This window comes from Myodes glareolus, chromosome 23 (genome assembly GCF_982192425.1).
Source record: "Myodes glareolus chromosome 23, mMyoGla1.1, whole genome shotgun sequence".
NCBI classification, from domain to species: domain Eukaryota; kingdom Metazoa; phylum Chordata; class Mammalia; order Rodentia; family Cricetidae; genus Myodes; species Myodes glareolus.
In genome coordinates, this window is record NC_142048.1 from 16587038 (window position 1) to 16610794 (window position 23757).

Consider the following 23757-nt stretch of genomic DNA (forward strand, 5'->3'; position numbering starts at 1 on the left):
CGGGCCCGCATCCCACTGCCCAACTAGTTTACACCTGAAATAATTACATAGAAACTATACTAATTTAAGCACTGCTTGGCCCATTAATTCTAACCTCTTATTGACTAACTCTTATATATTCGTATAACCCATCTCCATTAATGTGTATCGCCACTTGACTGTGAATTGCTGTCATGAGTCTAACTAGCATCATCTCGGAGAGGAGAGCCTTGGCATCTGCGACACTGTCCTTTTTCCCAGCATTCTGTCATGTCTACCCTGCCCACCTAAGGGCTGCCCTATCAAAAAGCCAAGGCAGTCTCTATTCAACCAATCAAAGCAACACACAAACAGAAGACCCTCCTACACCAAAATAATACAATTAAAAAGTGGGGTACAGATATAAACAGAGAATTTTCAACAGAAGAATTTCAAGTGGCAGAAAGACATTGAAGGAACTGTTCAAAATCCTTAATTATCAGGTAAATGAAAATCAAAACAACTCTGAGATACCATCTTACACTTGGCAGAATGGCTAAGATAAAAAAAAACACTGATGACAGTTTAAGTGTATGAGAGGAAGTGTAATAAATGGAACACTCCTCCATGGCTGGTGTGAGGGCAATCATATACAGCCACTTTGAAAATCAGTATGGAAGATTCTCAATAAATTCAATATCAATCTACTTCAAGATCCAGCAATATATATTCTTGGGAATATACCCAAAGGATGCTCAATCATAGCATAAAAGACACTTGCTCAACAATGTTCATATCAGCATTATTTATAATAGTCTGAACCTGAAAACAGTCTATATGCCCCTCAACTGAAGAATAGATAAGAAAGTGTGGTACATTTATATAATTTGATCATCTTAACAATACCTTTACTTCATCTATCCAACTCTTCTTTAATAACTGGATGGCACTGGTCTCTTTTTATTATCACCATAGATTTTCCTTTTCCTAAAATTTCATTTAGGTTTGCCCTTACAAACCAGTATCTTCCTTCAAGGAATATTCATTTAAGTCATCCATTGCTGTGTCTTGATACTTCAGTTCTCTTTATCACTGGAAAATCTACATTGTATACAAGTTCTGCAATGCTTATTTATTAATAATTTGAAAAATATCTTTTTTATTTATGCTTTGGGTAGATAGTGGTTAATCTTGCTATAAATGTTTGCATAACATATTTTGTAGACATAAATTTTCAATTTAGTTGGACAATAGCTAAAGCTAGATGGTATAACTTTGCATTTTGGTTGTAAGAACTTTCAACTTTAACTTATGAAGTGGATGATTCTCATTCTCATTAGAAATTGACACTAAGAGAATTTTGGAAATTTTATTTGGTGTGTACTAATACCTTAGTAATTCTAAAATCCTATTCTGTGAGATTAAGGCTGCTTTGTTTTATTTTTTCCAAATATTATATGGTGTTTGATTATTTGCTTTTCAGAATGTTTTGTAACCTTTTTTGTTGAAAGATAAAAAGTATTAGTTAATAGGAATTGAAATAAATAGGCCTCTAGCATAAAAGTTTATATTAATCTGATAGAATTAGTTTATTAGACATTTACAACTCTTACATGGCATCCTCACCCTTCAGAGATACTCAGAACTTTAATTTCCCACTACATTTCTGTATTGATCTTGCCTGATTATTTAGAATTTTCCAAAAACAGTTAATTTCATGCAGATTATTTCTTTCAGCTCTTTTACTTATTATCTACTATTACTCTATTAGAGTTCTGTTGAAATGCTTGGTGTTTTAGAACAGTATCATATAATTTGATAAGTTATACCTATCATTTGTTGGTCTTTGTCCCTGGAATGTTATCCCTATCACCAATTTCTGAGGGCCTTTTATCCCCTCCATCTAGAAGCTTTGTTGAGACAGGAATGGTAAAGAAAACTGGAATCATTAAGGGAACATACATTCCACCAATTGGATTAAAGCTCTCAGTCTTTTCTGTTGAAAGTTGGTCTCCATTGCAAAGTCCTCTAGCCATATTCCACTAAAATCAATTTCTATTTGTCTATCCTCCCAAGAACAGATGTTCTTTAATACATATTTATTGTGGTGACCTTTGATCCTTCAAGTAAATTAAAATTAGAAAGAAATGAGTCCTCTTTAAAGCTAAAGTTCTAGTTTCAGTCTTTTCTAGTTCTTTTTTATATTAGTTTATATTTAGCAACAACCAATTAAAAATAAAATCATCCTGTGTTTTTCCTACAGGCATGTTACCTAATGTTTAGGTCTAAAATAAAAGATCTTGGCTACTAATCTTTAAATTTTCATGCTTATTAGATTTCTTTGTGGGTGGGAGCAGATCTTATCATCAAATTTCACTACTCTAATAGATCAAAAAAATTAAATTTCTAATTTTTCCAGTTTTTACCCATCATTGGAAGGATAAGTCTGACAACTTTTAAACTACTTACAGGCTGAAGAACAATTTGGCATTCTAATCTAACTGTAGTAACAGTGGTAGTAGTAATAATAACATTTCAATCATGGCAAATATATCACATGCTTCCCTTGCAAATAAATGAGACACATTTTTATTCTCTTTGAGAAATAAACACTAAAATTTGTGCTCTTTAACAATCTTCAAATACTTGGGATGGTAGAATGTTGTATATGAAGGAGTTAATTCAAATTGGTCTTTGAATACTGTACCATTACTTTGCATTTTGAAAGCATGATTTATATCAGAATAATCAAGTTAGGCCCTGAATATTTACTCTTATACCTTGCAGAAAAAAGGATCACACTTAAAGTAAAAGCTTTTTTGCCTCCATAACTGTGATACTTATTATAGATGATATTCATTTAATGTGCAAATTTGTTATTCTGTTTAATATGGGAACATATTTTTCCAAATTCATCACCTGTTGGACAATTGAAAGTCTAAATGCATTTAATTCATCCTGCTGACAAAGTCATGAAATACTTGCAATAGACTTCAACTCACACAAACAATCTAGCACAAAGTCCATTTTAAAATAATGTTTGAGTATCTTGTGTAATCTACTGTTTACCTTATTTGAAAAATTGTGAGAAACTCACCATAAATTAAGGACTAGCATGAGTATCAAATAACTTTCTCATTGATAACTTTTGAAAGACATGAAGTAAACAAAGAAGACCTAAAGGCATTGCTCTGTAGTTGTCATCACCAACAGGATTGAGGGGTACTGTGACGATCTTTATTAGTTTGTTACAGAACTGAGTGGTGATAAATCTTTCTCAAAATTCAGTGTCATTCAGCACAAAATCCAAGTTCTATAAAATACACAACTCAATAAAATGGAGTGTTTTAAATTCAGTTTTCATTAACAACTTTAAACTGCATGCTATAATTATAATAATTGAAACTGCTTTCCCGTAAGTAAATTATTTTCAGAGTGCAGAGTAGATACCAGGAAAAGACAATGATCTATTATCTTTCATGGCTACAATTTGTTGAACAAGAAACTCTAAGTTAAGAGCTTAGAAAACAACTTCATTGGTTTTTGAAATAATTAATGCTGGAAGTCATGGTCTAAGACCCTTTTTAGATTTAGATTTAAAGTGCTTTTTCTTATACTTGTCAAGCCTTGACATTTTATCATTTTGTATTTAAGGAATAGAGATTATTTCCCTCCCCTGAGCATTGAAGACAAACTGTGTATTCATGTTGAATTGCGAATGACATTTAAAACAAACTTATTTTATATTCATTATATTGGTCCTGCTTGAAATATGATTGATGTACTACATAAGAAGAGGTATTAGGCTTAAGTACAATATCCTGTATATTTTTTGAAGTGAAACATTAATAGGAAATATTAGTAAATATTTCTGCTCATTCCTCTAATATAGTGACTCACAACCTTTCTAATGCTGGAACCCCTTATTATATTTTTCATGTTATGGTGACCACCAATCCTAAATTATTTTCTGCATAACTATAATTTATTACTGTTAGAAATCACAGTGTGATATCTGATGTGAAGATGGTTTTAGGCCTTCCCTGTGAAAGGCTTTGTCATTCCATGTTCAGGTTGAGAACTACTGTTCTAATATATGGGATTTTCTAATAGAAAGTTTGTCTACTCAATCTTATGAAAATTAAATTAGTTATTCCTCAGATAACAGAAATTTCTACTTCCATAATACTTTAAAGTATGAAGGAGTTTACTAAAGGTATTTTTATATGGAGAACTCTTTTAATATCACATTTATATAATATGAATATGCTTTATTTGGTTTACTCACTGATAAATTCCAAACATGAAGAACAATATTAACTACATGAGAGGTAATGAATTCATATTAGTTTAGAGAGTATCTCTTTTTTGGAATATAATGTCTTTTTCTGAGAGATACTTATTGCTTGAGTCTCAGTTGTGTTTTTAGTACCACAGCAGACATTTCGTAAATGCCACTAGACTGACAAGTTGAATGGGGGATTTTGAAATTATACCAGTATTAAAATGTTAGTAGTAGAAAAGATGAGCATAGTGGCAAATAATTAGAGCACTCCAGAGGCTGAAGCAAAGGAATTGGGAGTTAGTAGTCAGCATGGGCTACAGAGAAAGAATCTGTCTCCAATATACAAATATACAACCTAACCATAATTTCATATTGGTAAAAGAGAATGACAAAATGGTTGACTCATGAATGATCTGTTTTATGTGTTAGGTTGTTGCATTCCTGGAAATTAAAAAAAAGCAATGTTTGTTAAATTTCTAATGATTTACAATGTCTATTTTTATCACTAAATTTCCCAAAGATGAATGTGCTTTCAACACTAGCTCAGCTATTATGACAAACAAGCCAGAAGAATGCTTTTATGATCATTTTAAACATAAATTTGGATGTTTTACTTGTACTCATTCTTCCCTTCAGTCAAAAATTTAGCATCACTATAAAATTCATTATAATTCTTACAAAAATTTCTTACAAACCTGGAAGTATAAGATATCCTTGGAGATGGAACTGAGGTCACTTTGACACCGGGACACATCTGGCTGTAGTGACAATGATAATGATGTTAGTTTTCACAACTATGGTAATCCCAGACAAAGCATATTATAAAGTGACGTTTTAGAGTTATATAAGATGATGCACACATACTGCCTTTTAATCATTTCTTAGTGGTAAACTAACCTCATTAGTATGGGTATCATTGAGCCTATTGTTATCACACTTTTTACTTTGTTGTACCTATTTAGTGTACTTGTGGCATACAAGTTGGAAGGGCTGGCATTCTTTTCTGTCTTGGTTTCTCTGTCATAGTCATGCCTACCATGGCAAAGTGTCATTGCTTTCCTTCTCTAATTCTCCTTTCATTTTTCTGTGCTGAGCTCAGATTGATAAGGAAATAGAGTCACAGTTTAAGATAATGTTGATCCTAGAGAACGCCTGAGGATGCTATGTTTTCCTGAAGAATTGATAGGGTGGAGTTCTAGAGGCACCACCTGATGTCTTTCTGAAGAAAAAATCAGGGGTCGTGAAACCCAGACTTAAACCCCCAGAACACTGCAAGTGTGCGGATCTGCCATCAAGAGGGGGACAGGTGATTCCTGAAGGTTAATATAATATGTTTTTTTTTAAACATAATCTTTCATTGTTTTATATTTCCTCAGTTATAACATTCATTTTCATGCTAACTTTCTTTCTTCTTTTCTCTTCTCTTTTTCTTTTCTTTAAACTTTCCCTTAGGAATTATGAAGAAAACACATCGATGATGGGAAAAGTTCTCAGTCTTCTTGTCACCTTTGCTAGATGCTGATCTCCTCAATTTTGCTCCAAGGTACGATGCTTCAGAGAAGGCAGGCTTGAAGAGCTTTCTTGATGATTAATGTCCTTCTCTTGCTAATGATGAAAATTAAAATAATGCTAATTTTGAGGGTCAGTATCACCATGCTCTTGCACCACTCACACGGTTGCAAAGGGGCTATGACCCCTCAATTAACACCACTACTATGTCCTCAGCCCTCCTTAAACCAGGGGAGACAGTATTACACACTTGGAGTTTCTTTCTATAGCATGAGGGGCCAGCTTGTTGAGGTTTCTGTCCCACCCGGTACCCCACAGTCGGCAACTCCCAAGGAAAATCACACAGAGGACTTCATAAGATTATAAACTGATTGGCCCATTAGGTTTGGCTTCTTATTAGTCCTTGTAACTTATATTAATCCATTATCATTATCTATGTTAGCCACACGGCTCAGTACCTTTCTCAGTGTGACAGCTCACATGTTGCCTCTTTGGTGGTCTGGGCAGGAATGGCAGAGGGAGCTTCCTGCTTCCCAGAATATTCCTGTTCTCATTGCCCCGCCTCTACTTCCTGTCTGGTTGACCCACCTATACTTCCTGCCTGGCCAATCAGTGTTTTATTAAAATACATGATTGACAGAATACAGATAATTCTCCCGCACCACTTTCCTTTTATATTTGTTATTATTTAGCATGTTTTCTTATACTACATTTTGATCATATTCTTTCCCTTCCTCCAACTTGTCTCATGATTAGTTTCTTCTGATCACCAACAATTTCAATTGGATCACTGCTCTTATTGTAAGAATGGCTTACTACTTACCTTTCTTGTTGTTTACAGAACTTCCATTAGTTGACATAACACTATGCTGTTAGTAATGGACTTAAGTTTTTAAAATATTGTAAGAGACAATAATGCCTTTTTCTTTTTTCTCTTTTTCAGCTATATAAACATGAAGACAACTTTGGAAAATTTTGCAAACATCCCAAGAAATCATAAAATAAGGGGCATTTTGACTTTTGCTGTAAAAATATAATGTTTAACTTTCTTGGAGACCATAGAAAGAATATGTAATTTAAAACCTTGTTATAGGACAGTTTCAGAAGGAGTAAAGAGGTAGTAGATCTTCTAAATTATGATTAATTATATTATATCCTAATAGACTTTAAAATACAATGTTTTCATTAGTAAAACAATGTAAATGTCTTAGAAGACTTTTAAAAATAGCTAATCCCATAGAGTAACATATATAATAAAGGTGAATAGCATTATATAATAAAATTTTATAAGATTTCATCTGTGTTTTGTATACTAGCCTATTTTTAAGAGAAGGAATATAAACTGGAATTATCAAGTCACTCAGTTGATAAGCCTCTAATCATAAATTCAAATCAGCACTATTATGAATTATCATTTCTCAAAACACAGTCTCCTGACAATTTCATTTTTGAAAAATCTGCCCTTTCTTTGCTTCATTCTCTTTAATGATGCTCAGTAGTTGATGTTATCTCTGCAGTCACATTCAAGAATACTCACCCTGTGAACTTAGGAGTTCATAAATGAATGTAAACATAAGAGGCTAATTTGCAAGTTCAAAGTCTTGGCACACTCACTGAAGGCTGCACAGGGCTGAAGATGGCACCATCCATTTCTGGGGAAGGTTGAATAAGGGGCCACATGTGAAACCATAGCATAAATCTGAGAAGGGGTTTCAGATTGGCAATTGCTGACTTCTATATGTCCTAATGACATGACCTAGCATAATCTTCTTTAAAAACCCTTGAGTTAGTTAAAAGCTTTTCAGTCAGTATTTTAACATACCATCCATATTTTCAGTTTCTATAAAGACAGATTAAGTTATAAAAACCAAACTTCACAGTCCAGTGCATTCCCTTCTCTGAGTCCCATCCCTAGTTGTAGGCCCTGTTACAGTTGACAATGGAAGGAGTCAGAGGGTTGATGTTAGAATTTCAGAACATGTCCAGTCTTATTATATTATATTATGTATCCTGGAATTATATTAGCATGGACACATTTTAGAACTTATGCCAATTTTAAAGATCAAGTTGGTTTTATATACTAAAGATATTTAATGCCAGGTATCAACTGATCAATACATTCTATGGAGGTGTAGAAACCCTCTGTTGATTATTCAAAATGTACTGCAGACACATGTCTCATTTCCAATTCAGGAAGAAAGGGGATTTTAGAACAATAACAAAGTTATGCTTTCATTTCCATGTTCCACACAATTTAGTACCTGCCAATGCACAATGTATGAAGTTCAAAGCCCCAAGTATGATTTTGTTTAATTGTTTCACATTGTTTATTAGTCTTTGTCTGAATAAATTTACATAATAAAATTTGGATAATGGAGAATTATGAAATCAATGTTGTGTTTTATTATTTATATGTTTTAAAGCCAGATATAATTCGTTAAAATTCTAGTTTGCCTGATGTTAGTTACTTGATCTTTATAACACTTTAAATGTGTAAATTTAACATTTCTGAACTTTCACTCAACACCCTTATAATACAACTTATGAAGTTGCATTATGACAAATGTTGATTATATATTTTTCTCATCCATGATATTGTTTTTCTGTAGTGTCCAATTGTCAAAGGAAAAATGAATGATTCCTTTAATGTACAAGAAACTTAATCAGACCCAGTGTTTGAATTCATATTTATATGTATATATATATAAATTAGTATTTATATTAGATCTCAATGTACATATTATATGATTTATATAAACTATATGATCTTTGTTTTTGCAATTGTACTAAAACTTTAAAAAGCCTGAAATATTAAACAAAAATTCAATAAAGGAACTGAGATGTTAAAAACTGATATTAGTACATTGTTTTATGATAAACTGATGCTACACACTTACTGTTTAACAAGCTTTTGATGTAGATACAAGCTATTTTAATTAGACGAAGTCCATGCCAGCTTACTAAAGGACAGACATGAATTATAGACTACTGCCTATCATTAGAAATTCCAGTTTACAGCCTGTTCCTCTGGGTCCAGAGTCCTTCCACTAGATCGTAGTATCTCCCAAATAGAAAGTGAAGTGGTTCATATGTAGCTTAATGTGAAATAAATCAATTTATTGATTGATAAAACCTATAGTATGGTTTAGAATACATTCTTCCACGTGATGTACAAATCTATTTTCTTAATGTCACCACTTTTGGACTGTGATAAATAGACAAAAAAAGACTACAAACAAAAATGGCAAAGATCGTCTTCTTTTAACTCACAAGTTGTTTTGTTTCATAGTGACAGTTCTTGGAACAACTTTTACAGCAAGGTAGTTTCCTTGGTAACAAGGTGGTCTTTAAGTATATCACTTGTAGAGCAGTCTGTCCCATTAATGTATCTTGACCTCACCCCACATTTGAGCTTGCTGTCTCTGGTAATACACTGCTATAGGCATACTTCGCCGCTACAAGCTTTTCTTTGACCCATTCAAAAGTGCATTAATTTTGACAGATTCTGGGTTCAAGCTCTATCTATTGTGTGGTTTCTAATTGATGCATTGTTTCTCTTTTTCTTGGTGTTTTGTATAGTTAATTATACGTAACAGCATAACTATGAATACAATGTTCACAAAGCAGAAATATCAAAGTGTTCTCACATGTAAACGGTTGACCTGCTGACGGGTTTGAAATAGATGACTCATGAAGGTACAGGGCTTTTTAGATTCATCTTACCTTACATGGTTGTAGATAATGGATCTGCATTTCTGTAATCGTGCAGGGACACACAGGATGTGAAAAGGCAGGAGAACAGCAAGAGGACTCAAGCACTGGCGCTTGCTCTGTGAGAGGAAAGGTCAGATCGCTAATGGGGCATTTACTGGGTAGTTATGCTTTCAGAATTGTTGCTTCTACACAAATGCACTCAAATTGATCTAGGCACTTTCACCCAGCATTGTGTCAGGGAGAAAGGATACAAGAATACCTAATCTCTTCTGTAAATCGTGGTACATGGTCTCCTAATGAGTTGAACTTTTCTAATAATTGTGTCACTCTCCCACACATGAACTCTCCAGTAAGCCCAAGAATCAACCCGAGAACATGCTATAAGCCCTTCTCTTCTACTTAGCCAGGAGTGCTAGGCTGCGTTTCAAACCAGTTGCATAAGTGGTTGGGGAAGAAGCTGTGTTGTAGATAGAAGTGGTGTTAAGACAGGAAATTCTCAGACATCATTTATTATGGCATAGAGTAAGATGTTTCATTCCTGTGTTTTACCTCTTCCATCATAAATCATTCTTACTTTGCCAGCTAGCCTTACAGGAGCACAGACAATGGTTAAGAGCACATATGAAATGGACACAAGTGTTTAACATGCTGGAGACAACTCCTGCCTGTAATCATACCACCCTGTCTTTATCTGTAATGTTCAACATCACTTCCCTCACCCAGCCTCCCTCCTTGCAAGATTTGATTTCTAGAACAAGTCTGTTAACTTTTATTTGTCTTTTGAGGTTGTTCTTTATATTCTTAATCTATTTATATGTTTCAAAATTTAGGTAACCTGTATATTTCTAGCCTTTGGAAATTTGTCTTGTGATATTAGTTTTACTTATTAATTTGCTACTAGATAGAAATGTTATCTTAAACAGATTCATCTACTATTTCTTTTTCATATACTTTTAACACTGATTTTAGTTTAGCAGTTTGTCAGGTTAGAATATTCATGAAGATCAAGTAGTAAATACTATTATTCTGCTCTTTTGTACAATGTTTTTCATCAAGCCTAAATCATTAGCCCATTTTCCTACTATATTAAGGTTTTCTATTTTTGTTGTTATTATTTCTTGCTATGAGATATCACTATGTATTACAGGTTTGCCTTGAACTTGCTATGTAGCCCAGGCTAGCCTCCAACTCTGAATATTCTTCCCTCAGCCTCATTAGCTCTTGTATTAAAACATGTCATCACCCTCAACTGTATTTAGTTTTAATTTTTTTTTAATATTTGTGAAGTTTGAAGTGACACTATTCCTTGGGAAACCTGAACAGATGTCTTGTCACTCCAGAGAGGAAACCAATGACAGATCAAAGTAACAGTAACAACAAAGCCCAACCTGATAAACCAATGGGTTTATTGTGTGACAGTGTCACATACAGGAGTATGAATCAGAGATTACTCAGAGGAGCAGAGACAAATTAAAGACAAGTGATCACCAAAGTCTAATCCAGGGTGAATAGAAATCCCAAAACCCAGAAGTTGAGTGAGGTTCTAAAACTACGAGTGAAATTTAAACTGAATACTACTACTACTACTACTACTACTAGATTACTACTACTAGATTGGTAGTAGTAGTAATAGTAGTAGTAACAACAACAACAACAACAACAATAATAATAATAATAATAAACAGAGCTTTGGAAGTCTCAGAAAGACTTGTAGGCAACTCCAAAGGGTTGTGAATCCTTTTTACTTCCCTGAAATTTTATGCAAACTCAAGGAAGGTGAAATCTTATGCATCCAGTACATTATGGGGACTTCCTGAGACTTTTGAGTTGTGTATTTTCTGAATCTTAAGGAGACTCCATTTAGAATTTGAGAGTCTCAAGATAGAGTGTGTCATGTAGGAGAAAAATGCTACACAGTAGGGTCAAATTCTACATGTCAACAGCTGATGTCTGCCTTGATTGTTCTCTTTCTTTTGTGTTGAGACATAGTCCATCACTAAACTTATTTTCCGGATTTGAGTAACCTGTCTGTTCTGGATGATCTGGAGCAATCTTACTTCTTACTCTAACACTAGGATTTCAGTCATGTGTTGCCATTCCTGCCCTTTTAAGTGAATGTTGGGGATAAAGACTTGGGTCAATATGCCCTTGTGACTATCACTTAATCCACTAGCTGTCTCCCTAGTCTGTTTTCTCTTTATCCATTTTTGTTTATTTGAAACTTGTTAGAGGTTACTGTTTTACCACATGTAGGGTAGACGTATTTTAAATTTGTGATATTTCTCCCTTAGGTTTTTCAGTGTTAAAATTCAGGCATGAAGCAACATGTTCAGCCCCAGTTGGTTTTTATACTCCCATTAATAATTAACTTCAGTTTCTTAAAAAGTCTAAGTCTTTCCAATGTTTTTACTGGGAAAGGAAAAAACGGATAATTTATCTTTTGGTATGGTTTTATTTTCACAGAGAAGTCTTCTTTGGGAACAACTTCCATTCTCCTTGTCTGATGAAGAGTGGAGGATCTATCTTTACCATTGCATCTTTTTATCTCTATTTAAATTTGTTCCTGCCTATTTTTTAAATCCTTTGACCATAACTTCCCAAATTTCTCCTTAATTATTATTTTCTTGCATATTTTACTTTTCCAAAGTCCTTTCCTAGGTTTTAAATTTTCTTTCTTCCATTCCTGTTTTGAAGGAAGTGCTTTCTGCAAGGCTTTTAGGAAATCACATTTTTACTTTGCTAATCAGTCTCTGTGCTTTATATTGCTTTCATGTACTCTTAAGTTTGTAATTTCTTCAGGCTTTCAAATTATCTGTCACCATCTCTCTCAGAAGTCTGGCAACCCTTGACTCCATATTCACACAAACAAACCAAGTAAAGTAAATGGCGACATTAAGCACTATGTGTCAAGAGCTTCCTGTTGAGAGGCTCTCTCGTAGGTACTAGATGTTTGATAGGATCTAGCGCCACATCTCTTTGTTGTGGTTTGAATGCTTCACGCAGGGTTTTCCGTATTTTGGGTCCAAGGATGTTAGCCTTGAGTTGACCGCATTCTGGAAGTACGGTGGGAAAGGTTGGCTAGTTAGTAAGGCTTTGCAGATAGGCTGACATGGAACCTAATTTTTCATTAAATCAAGACCGCCAGTAAAGAAGAAATTTTGTCATTCAAACTCGCATCATCTGTGGAGAGGGAATACAGTGAATTCAGAAATCACTTTGCTTCTCTTGGAGATAGAAACCAGATTCAACTGCCCTGTATAAATGAAGTTAATCATATATATATATATATATATATATATATATATATATATATAAAATGTATACAATATTCTGTCTGTGTGTATGTCTGCAGGCCAGAAGAGGGCACCAGACCTCATTACAGATGGTTGTGATCCACCATGTGGTTGCCGGGAATTGAACTCAGGACCTTTGAAAGAGCAGGCAATGCTCTTAACCACTGAGCCATCTCTCCAGCCCGAAGTTAATCTTTTAGTCCCTTTTAACCTCACTCTCAAATAATTACTGAAGCCTCTTGTCCTTGGGTGTCATTGAAATTTTGTCTCCAAAATTTTAGGCTGCCTTACAAGATATTTTAATTCAATCTATGATCAATTCATGACAATTAATCCAACTATTGTTTTTTTCTGTATGTGTTGGTCTCTTTCCTGCTTTTCCTTTTTTTTCTTTTTCTTTTTATTTCTGTTTTTCCTTTTGTAGAAAAATCTAAAGATCAACTTTGTGTTCAATATATCTAAATAAAGAGTTGCAATGAGGTCTCTACCATAAATATGTGAAAACAGGGGAAATGCAGCATTCTAAGTCAACAGACAAAGTTTGTTTCACAAGATGGTTCCCAGTGACATCTCAAATATGTTCATTTGCAATCTGTGTTTAAAAGTAGCCTTACCTATAGGAATAGAGACTTGTAAATTGACTGATATAAATCACATCTATAAAGTATATAAATACTTTAGGTTCAGTTACTTATAATTTCTCATTAGATTTTGCTAGTGTGCTATTGTAATTTTAAACGGTTGCTATCAACCCTCATACGGTTCCCCCCTCTACTTCATGATTCCTTTTTGCCTAAATTCATTTTTTCATCTTCATTCCTCTTAATATTTGTGTGCAGTCACCATTATCGCTCTTTTGTGTCATCGTTCTTGTTTGTCCCTGCAGTGACCTAAACTTTTACAAATGTCTGAACTATGTGAGTTTGTCATCTAAATAAGAAGACTTTTAGTCTGACTTAAACCCACTGGTTTTTTAACCATTATTTCTTATTTCTAGCCTTTCAAAGTATTGCATTATTCTGTAAGCTATAAAAAATAATGTAATGGTAAATAAAAAATGCAATGGAAATGACATCTAAAATTAAAAGATAAGATATTCTGTTTGCCTTCGAAATACTCTAAGGGAAAAATATGTAATTGATTGTATACACCTTTCAATAAATTGACATTTTCTACATTGCAAATTTTGCTTCTTCATGTTATTTATAAGTTATTACGTGGCTACTATGGGAAGCAAGATTAATAAAAACTCAGAGCGAGAAAGTGGGGTTCAATCTGAAGATCTGAAAGGCACCAGTCAATTACTGGCTGTTACATCACTATCAATCCGAAATGGTGATCATGCCTCCAGGAATCGCAGAATGAGCCTGAGAGCTGCGCCCTCCTATTTTACAGTCCTCTCTTAGGCTGGGATTTAGCTTTATTTATTAAAATACAAGTAGAATGCCACTAAAACTATATTGTGAAAATAAATTTCTTTTAAAATCATTTTAGTTTCTTATTCTAAACCATGGACATAAGTTAGGAAATAAAGTTATTCCAGAAATATAAGCAAGGGGACTTTCCAAGTTGATATCACAACACATTGGATTTAGGGTTCCCATTTGAACCTTCATTGTGAACACAAACTGTACTTGACCAGAAATCTTAGAAATTTTATCTAGTACTTTGGTGTCAATGAAGGCCACAATGCCAGTCTTCAAAGAGTGGGTTCAAACCATGGTGTGGGCATAGTGCTTTTAACAACGTTGTTATAGTTCTCTTGGCTTCAGTCTGATTTCCAGAAAAATGGGGATTTGTAACTCAAGATTGTTAAAAGAACTTAAAAGTCTATATGTAACACGTTTAATGGCGTACTGATCTCATAGTGAGCACTCAATGAACAGTTGCTAATATTATTAAAAAGCCATTCAAATACTTTTGACCCAAACAAATAAAACTTCACCAGTCACAAACAAAATCAATTAAACAAAAGAAAACAACGAGGGAGGATAAATTGTACTTAACACAGTCTCTAGATTAAATAAAATGTTTAATAATATGTGGTTGTATGTGGGTCTTTTCTCACTCTAAAGATTAAAACGGGGCTCAGAATGTGGATTTTTCCAGTCAGTACCAACGGTTTTCATCTCAAATATTCAGAGAAGCCATTTAATTAAAAAATATTCTTGCCTTGCCTCTTATGTGCCCTGCTGTGTTTATCAACCATGCAGAAGAAAATACCTCCTTTTTTATGCTTGAATACTTTCTGTTTCCACAGACGTTTCCACTGGGCCTGGGAGATGGGCAATTCTATTCGTGGACAGATGGTCTGAGAAGGAAAGACTGGCATGACTATGAAAGCATTCAGAAAGAGGCTTTGCGCTCAGGTACGAACTTCAGAGTAAGACCAAGCGCGGCTTTTACCTCCGTATTTCGTTTTTCACAGCAAAGCTCTTAGGTCGGTTTTCCTTCTGCATGCAGTAAAGATGTCTGTCTTATGGGAACATTGGGGATCAACATTGGACAGAATCAAAATGACTTGGAATTTCACAGACAAGGCAAATAATGAACGGCCTCTCCTTGGTTCCAGAAGAGGTCTTTGAAAATGTCACATCTATATTCTCTTGTGTTTCCAGGCCTTTTAAAAATAACTCTACGGGTGATCTTGAGATTTACCAATGACACATGACCTGGAAACCTGAACCAGATTCACACATTGGGATGAATTATATCTAAATGGCAATGTAAAGCAACTTGGTCATGCCGCAAGATTTTGGCACGTTCATTGACTGTAGCAAGTCCATAAACTAGAGCACCTGGAAATCTGAAGTGTTGATACTTGGAGTAATGGTTCAATAGACCAAGCTAGGTTAGAATTTGTGTAACATTCTAGCTAATGGAAATAACTAACAGAAAGAAATGACAAAAATACCCTTTAAACAAATGGAGTTTTGCAATGAAAACTTCAGAAGGATACATCAGTAGCAATCCATGGAAGGGGACCGCGCAGACCAGGGTGTCCCCATTCCATCACTCAGCCAAAGTAACTTTGCTCTCTCACAGCGACGGTGTCACAGAAATAGGGTGACTACTGTTTGGATGCAAACAGCAGTGAAGTACTGCCCCTGGGTCAAGCCAGGAGCACAACCATGACTACCCAGGAAGAGGTCGTCCTGGTCAACCTTCTACAAATACAACACCTCAGGATAACTGCAGCTAGAGAGTTACATCATTCTGACTTGTGCAGGGCTGTTCTCATCAGGCAGGACTGATCTAATTATAGGTCTTTTCACTCTTTTCTCATAGTCTTTTCTTTTTTATCAAGCAGAACCCACCTCTGTATTTCGTTAAAGCAGCTCATCCCAACGATAGTTCCTCTTTTAAGAGAATTGATTTTTCTTAGATCTCCTCTCCCCACCTTGACAATAAGCCAAGGAAAAGAATCGCAAAACTGTTTTCCTCCCCACCTGCCTCACCTGTGAATCCTCTCATCTCCTATTTCCACCAGGCTTTGTCCACCTATATTAATATGGCCATCTGTTCTTCATGCTTCAGGACACACAAGGGTTTTTGGAAATGTTTGCTTAACCTTATCAACTGAATCTGTAACAAAATAATAAAAATAAAATCATCAAAAATACTGAACAAAGGTTTAACACTAAGTAAATCATTGACTCTCAGAATAATTTTGGTAGATATTCACCAAAGTTTATATAACATTGAGTCTTTAATATTCTATTAACATAATGAACATTAATTAGCTAACACCATGTAGAGCTTAATAGCATCCAGTTCTTCATATTCTAACTGCCCCAATTCCTGACATCAAAAGCAATGCAATATTTGAATATGTAGACATGACAGATCTATGGGGAAAGGACACAGCTAGTTTAAAGTTCTAACCTTTCCGTTTATGAGCTACATCGCAAATCAATTCATATTTCTGATAGTCTACATTGTAGAAATTTCATAATGATTAAATATTTGGTAAATAAATGATATATAAAATAAATAGTGATTTGGGCATCAGATTCTAATAACTGTTTTAAATTTTATTACATTTTTATTTTGTGTATGCTTGTGTGCGTGAATGCAGTACCCATGGATGTCAGATGAGAACATCAGAGCGCATGAAGCAAAAGCCCCTGTGAGATGCCCGCATTGTCAGTGGTCACTAAATTCAGGTTTTCTGGAAGAGCCGCATGCATTCTTAACTCCATTCCAGACTCCAAAACTATAATATTAAATCACATTAATGGTCAACATTCCAGACTCCATAACTATAATATTAAATCACATTAATTACTTTTATATAAATGATTATACCTTCAGTTGGTGCGAACTAATTTTGGATTAAATAAATCAATCTGTTTCCCTTTATTTCTGTTTCATACCACATATTGTGTGGTTTATCTCTACATGGATAAATGAATATCCAAACAATCTGAAAATGCAGTATATTTTTATACAAATTAGTTGTGAGTAATTTTTTGATTGTTTGTTTGTTTGGCTTGGTTTTTCGAGACACGCTTTAGCTTTGGAACCTGTCCTGGAACTATCTTTTGTAGACCAGGTTGGGCTTGAACTCACAGAGGTACACCTGCCCTCCACCTCCTGGGTGCTGGAATTAAAAACGTGTGCCACCACTGCCCAGTGAGTAACTTTTTTAAAAAAGTGACTAATATAAGGCTTTTTAATGGCTCTCTGAAAGATACATCACTATACCCTAAATGAAAACATTTTAAATCATTCAGACAGACATGACTAGATTTTTAAAATAAATTACTTCTGTAGGTACCATATCTATGCCAAGTGTGCCTTTGTGTCTCCTCTGAGACTGAAATCTAGTGCTTACTTTGTTACTTTTCTCCAGATTTATTACCACTGTGTATTTACCCTTAAACGGTTTTTGCTTGCATTCAAAATTTATTTGAAATCTAATCATGTCCAAAGATTTTATTCCCACTTACAACTATTTTCTATATTAATCTGTGTCAATGTACAAAATCGTTCAGTACCGCTAATTTCTATAAATTCGATTTGAGGTCAGTTGGATGTTTTGAATGTTTTAGTTATCATGTATAATCCTTCTATAAACACTTTTGTATACCCTTGTGCCAGAGACAAGATTTTCTGAGGAATATATCAAATAGTATATTTGTGTGTTCAAGTAATTTATATCATTGGCCATAGTAAATCATTCTCCAAAATTCTTATGGCAGTTTCCCTTCCGTCAATAATGGACTGAATTCCCACTGCACAAGTCCCGGTAAGCACGTCTTCCTCTAACAGTATTTCTCCAATAAACTGTAATGAATTTATACATCAGCACTGCAATTTACATATTATCCATTTGAAAGAGATTAGTCTATTGTGATTATAAACTGTTTTTATTCCTTTTGTGAAAAAATTCTTATTAATTTCCAAGTTGATTTTTATTTTTCTCTTCCTTATGAATCTATTCAGTACCATTATTCCTACGAATCTACACAGTGCCAATTTTTTTTGAATAATGTACTTTGGTGGTTAATTTAGCAAAACGTATTATCTCAAATCTTTGTCTATGAGGCTATAAAATAGTTCTTTGCTTTTATTTGGCTAAATTCTATCAATCCCTTCTTCCTCATTCTCTTCCACTTTTCTCCCCTCCATCATTTCTTCCCCCTTTCCCCTCTTTCTCTTTTCTATTCTTTTTTTCATTCTCACTGTGAGGTTCTGATTTGATCCCACTGCATCTAGCCTAAGACTGTGGTTGGAGGTGTAAACCCAATACCCCGTACAGTGATAATTTCCTAAGGATAGGTCACACCAATGTTGAAGTTCTGTACCATTTTTAAGACCTAAATCCACATGCTCATTTTCATATGGAAGAATTTAGGACTCTAGCAATTATTTGTATTTTATTTATATTAAAACTTCAAAAATGTTTAATAGATTTTTTTCCATTTATCTGAGTGTTGAATCATATAAATTAAATTTCTGTGTTTTTATGATGTCTTCTAGATCTCTTAATCTTATTCAACAAACAAAAATACCTGTCATAGTAATACAATGGTTCACATATAAAATCTTTACAGTAATTACTCTTGTTATTAATCAAATAAAGGGTGTTTTTCATGTGTCCTTATTCTTTCATTTATTATTTCTGACTGACATGAAGAGAATGTATCTATAGTTTTAATAATTGGTTTATTAAATGTACTAATAAATTAGAATATAATTAATATTTGCCAAACTATCTATTTCAGGGCATATCATGCTTATTAACTGTGACTCAGGGAACTTTGTAAGTTGATTCTAAGGTTTATAAGTGCTAATCTTAGAAAATGAAAATTATATTGATTTTTACATATTTTAAAAACCTGCTTTACAGACATGTTAATAACCTTAATATAAATTGTAATTTAGGATATTCTTCATATTAAAATTGTCTACTCATATCATTAACGGTTTTTGAGCGTTCATAATACTTTTGTGTTTATAACAATGTTATTTTAATGTTTTCTCTCATTTCTTGGCCTTATTACTTGAGTTATTTCTGTCTTGCTGCAAAACATGCTTGAAGCACCCGCGAAATTTTGATCAGCTGGTAACAATGGCTACCTTTGACTTTGTACAATGTCTTCAATAGCAAATTAAGTACCCTTTAAGGATTTCAGTATAGCTATCATTTTCCATATATCCGATTTCTTAATTGTATGTGTACTTCACCACAATTACTAACATGATATATTAGTCTTTAACAAACACACTTCTCATACTTCCTCTGGTTAGCTAAGATCATGGGTTTTATTTTTACTTCTGTGAATTGGTGTGTGTGTGTGTGTGTGTGTGTGTGTGTGTGTGTACATACGAGTATGTAGGGGGACACATGTGCCATAGTGTTCATGTGAAGATGAAAAGACAGCTTTCAGGAAGCAGCTATCTCCTTCCAGAGTGATATTTCAGGGTTGAACTTGTGTCAAGTTGTTAAGTCAGGTACTGTTATGGTGTGAATTGCCTCAACAATCTATGCATTTAATTTTATAAAGCTAAAGACCTGTTGACTTTATAAAGATTTAAGTTTGTATTTATTAAAAAAGTAAATGATACTTCTTATTTAATTTGATATTTGGATAATTATTCAAATAAAATTCAGAAGAATTATCTTGAGATAATCAAATAATTTCATTTCTCCATTAAAGCTGCTAAAAAGGCTGACTATCAAATTTAAAACTAAAACCAAGTTCAAGCCCTTAACTGTAAGTCCCAACATGATCTATTATTGACCCATCTTTGACCTCATAAATTGAGTAGTATGTAGTCTGGTACCCTCGTGTCCTCCTCCAATATGCTGAAATTTCCGAAGGTTTTCATTGTCTGTTCCTCCTCCTCAGTCACTTTTATCCATATTACGTAAACTAATTCATGAAGATTACTGATTCATTTCTATTCACCTCAGAAGAGTCTTCCCATCACCATGATACTATATATAGAAACAATCATTCATGTTCTAAATTTTCCAAATTTAATTTTCTTATAGAGATATACATCTGTCTGTCTGTCTGTTTATCTATCTATCTATCTATCTATCTATCTATCTATCTATCTATCTATCTATCTATCTACATGTGGGGGGGATTAGTAGATACAAGTTTATGATTCTATGACATATAACCATTTGCCCAAAAGCTCTAAATTACAATATTATTTTGGATTATTTGAATTGCTTCTTGACTGAAAAAAAAACAGTGAAAAAGTCTGGATACAATATACTTTCTCTCTCTTGGAAAATGCATCTCATGTCCCCTTAAGTTGCCTTTAATATATCCTATTCATTCCTGATAACTTCTGCAATACAGTACTGAAAGGATATTCATTCAAAGAAAATTTGAGAGGTAGAAATATACCACAATGTAAATCATTAGTGTTATGCTCTCCTAAGTTCATTAGACAACATATCACTTCAGTGCTGATGAGGGACCCGTTTCTGTCCTAAAAGTCATTATTCTAAATAATTGAACAAAATTGCTAGCCAAAAAGAATAGGAACATCAAATGCATCCATTTGGGAAAGAGTATAACTACATTTCTTTCTCAAAGTAAATACAATCAAAAAGAAAGAAAGAAAGGTAGATTAAAGAAAAAATATAATTCTGGTTAAATTGGCATGACTTCTGATTACTTTTATTGATGCATCATGCAGCTTAAAACACATCTGGCATTTATTTTTAATGTTTATTGTTAAGGGTGTATTGAGATTTACACCTCGGTGGTGTATTCTCAAGAAGGGTCATAATGATATTTGTTGGCAGATAGTCAATTTTAAGTAACTACCCAAACTAAATTTATTACTATTCATTTAGTTAAAATTAAATATTAATGAAATACTGCTTTTAATAAGCATTGTATAATTAGTAGAGTGTAAAATGAACTGAAAAGATTCTATTGAGATATTTCATCTATATGTCTAAAAATAGAATTATACGTAGCTGAAACTAAATTGAGTAAAAGTCATCTAGGGAAAATTTACTTCAATCTTGCAATCTGAAAATAGAAATGTAGCAACATTTCAAGAGATTTATTAATCTGAAATCCATTTATATTAAAATATAGACAATGTTATCTTTTATAAATAGTTTAATTTGGGTGGGTGGAGATTTAGCTCAATGTTAGAATAATTTTCTAGCAATCACAAAGTCCTAGGTTTGATTCTCATAACTGAAAAATCATCTTAATTTAGCTACTTGTCAAACTTTCAATATCTTTGTTTAGAAATATCTACTTTCTGCAGGTAAGAAGGCATGAGACAGTCTTTTTTTTCACTCAGTTGTAAAATATGGTTTGATGATCACACCAGTCATAGTTATTTTAAATGTTAATAAAATTGTCCAATTAAAATGCATGTGCTGCCCTCTAAGTGGTATTTATATATTCATAATAGCCTTTATATCTGCTCCTATAAAACTATAACTTGGATTGACTGTCATAAGTTTTCTTATGCATTCATATATAATCAATATAGACAAACTCTGGCAAACATTTTCAGTGTAGGTGGCTTATTAATTTGTATTTCAGACAGACCTCTCTCTTGCTCTAGCATTTACATTAGAGAATATTTATGATTTAACAAACATCTCTTTCAATATGGTACAGTTGTGATTATTGCAAATTGTTTCTGTCTGTAAGAGTACATATTTTGCAAAGGTCATATAATTAGATCATAATCTTTGACTATGAAAGAAGAAAACTTTTATTTTTTTCTTTTGCTGTGAATAGAGAGATAGATTGTAATAAGAAATGCTCAAAGTCAAACGGTTGAAGAGCTAGTAAAGCAAAAGATTAGAATCAACACAGACCAAGAAACCAAAGTTTAACTGGATATTTTGCCTGAAATTCCATTTTGCAAAATTTTTCTGCTCTAATTATTTTTCCTAGCTTGAAACATTGTCTGAACTGTTAAGTGATAATGAAATTTACAACTCTGTTTTCTTCCAACAGCCACAATGAAAACTCATATATCCATTGTATCTAAAGTGTTTATGTCAGTACCAGTGACAGCAACAACTTGATATTTCATAAAGTTTTGTACCATTGTTTTGCTTTATCTTTTAATGACAAGAGAGATGCCATCTTTACACACAGTTACATACTTGTGTAGCATGTATTAGCCTTATAAAGAAGAGTAATTGAAATTTGAGCTTGAGTCTTTGATAATCTGGGTCATTATATAAACACCAGGGCATTAGGAAAACATTACAATTGCCTCATGATTCTGTAACAACCCAGAGACTCTCGTGATTGAAGGGACCCATTTATTTGAACCCAGATTGCCGTTAATGAATTATGTTATATTTCAGTCACAATTTCATAGAAATTAAAGTGATTACTTGGAGCTTCTATCAAAATTCATATCCAAAAACTGGCACAGTTTTGTCAGTAATGAGTTCTGGAACCTTCTTGGACCCACTTATTAATGAATGCAAAAGAGAAAACATTTTTATCCTCAAGGAGAGGCACAACACCAGCTCTTGAGATTAATATCAGAACCATACATTACAATTTGACTTGATATTCTTTGCTTGAATAACACCAAATCTTAAGCATCATTCATACCAGAAAAGAAACTTTTACTCTGACATTTTGTAACCACAGGCATGTGACATGTGACATGAATGCTTCTTAGGAATGCTAGTAGCCCAGAACATGGATATTATTACTTGAATGAGAGATTTCTATTCCCCTAATTTGTTTAATAAATTTGCATTATTTATAAAGAATACTTCATATACTAATGGGAAAAACAAGGCTGAATAGCTAATTTATTTTAGTGAAATGTTTGATGTGCTGGTATTAGATGAGGAGGAGAGCACAATGGAATTAGCATTCTCAAGTATTTAATAATGATGTGAATCTCTATGGTGACCAACTGAGCCTTAGGGACCCAACTTTATTATTGGATGGAAATGACTAGATTAATTTATCAGGCAGTGGCCTACATAACAATCTAACAGAATTTAGCAGTACATGTTAATTTGACTGTAGATATTATGATCCTGATCCATAGGTGGAAATAATAGTTTTGTTATTAAGGAATCACACTCATTAAAGAATCACTTGCAATTAAGGCAAAGGGTTTGTGACTAGAAAATTGTAGATTCATATTTATTCTTTATGCCTCATATTTCATAATGATAAATAATTTTGTCAGCATAACAAACTATTTATCATTTCCCATATTCAGTACAATTATTTTTGATCCAAAACAAAAGCATTAAATTTACTATCGAAATTTTGGATATTATCATTACACTTTAGGATAAAGACCTGGCTTTTTTTTACTATGTATTCCTTATTGTCTATACTTTTTTTCTTAATTATTTCTATAAGTATGATGTATTAACTATACAGAGTGATTTCTTATATTAAATCTATATCACACAAATAAAAAACACAGGACAAATATTAATAGTAATTTTACATAAAGAATAAGTTCAATGAAGTTAAGGGAGATTATATACATGTAAAATATACATAT

The 23757-nt window shown here is 33.4% G+C and overlaps 1 protein-coding gene across 2 annotated transcripts in view; it reads left to right on the forward strand.

The window, feature by feature from the left end:
• Positions 1-23757, forward strand: part of Galntl6 (polypeptide N-acetylgalactosaminyltransferase like 6) — a 1135405-nt gene that overhangs the window by 399887 nt on the left and 711761 nt on the right. For both annotated transcript variants that reach the window (XM_048455743.3, XM_085680327.2), the window contains one exon: positions 15020-15128. In XM_048455743.3, the coding sequence (XP_048311700.3) occupies positions 15020-15128 (109 nt within the window). The remainder of the gene's footprint in view (positions 1-15019; positions 15129-23757) is intronic.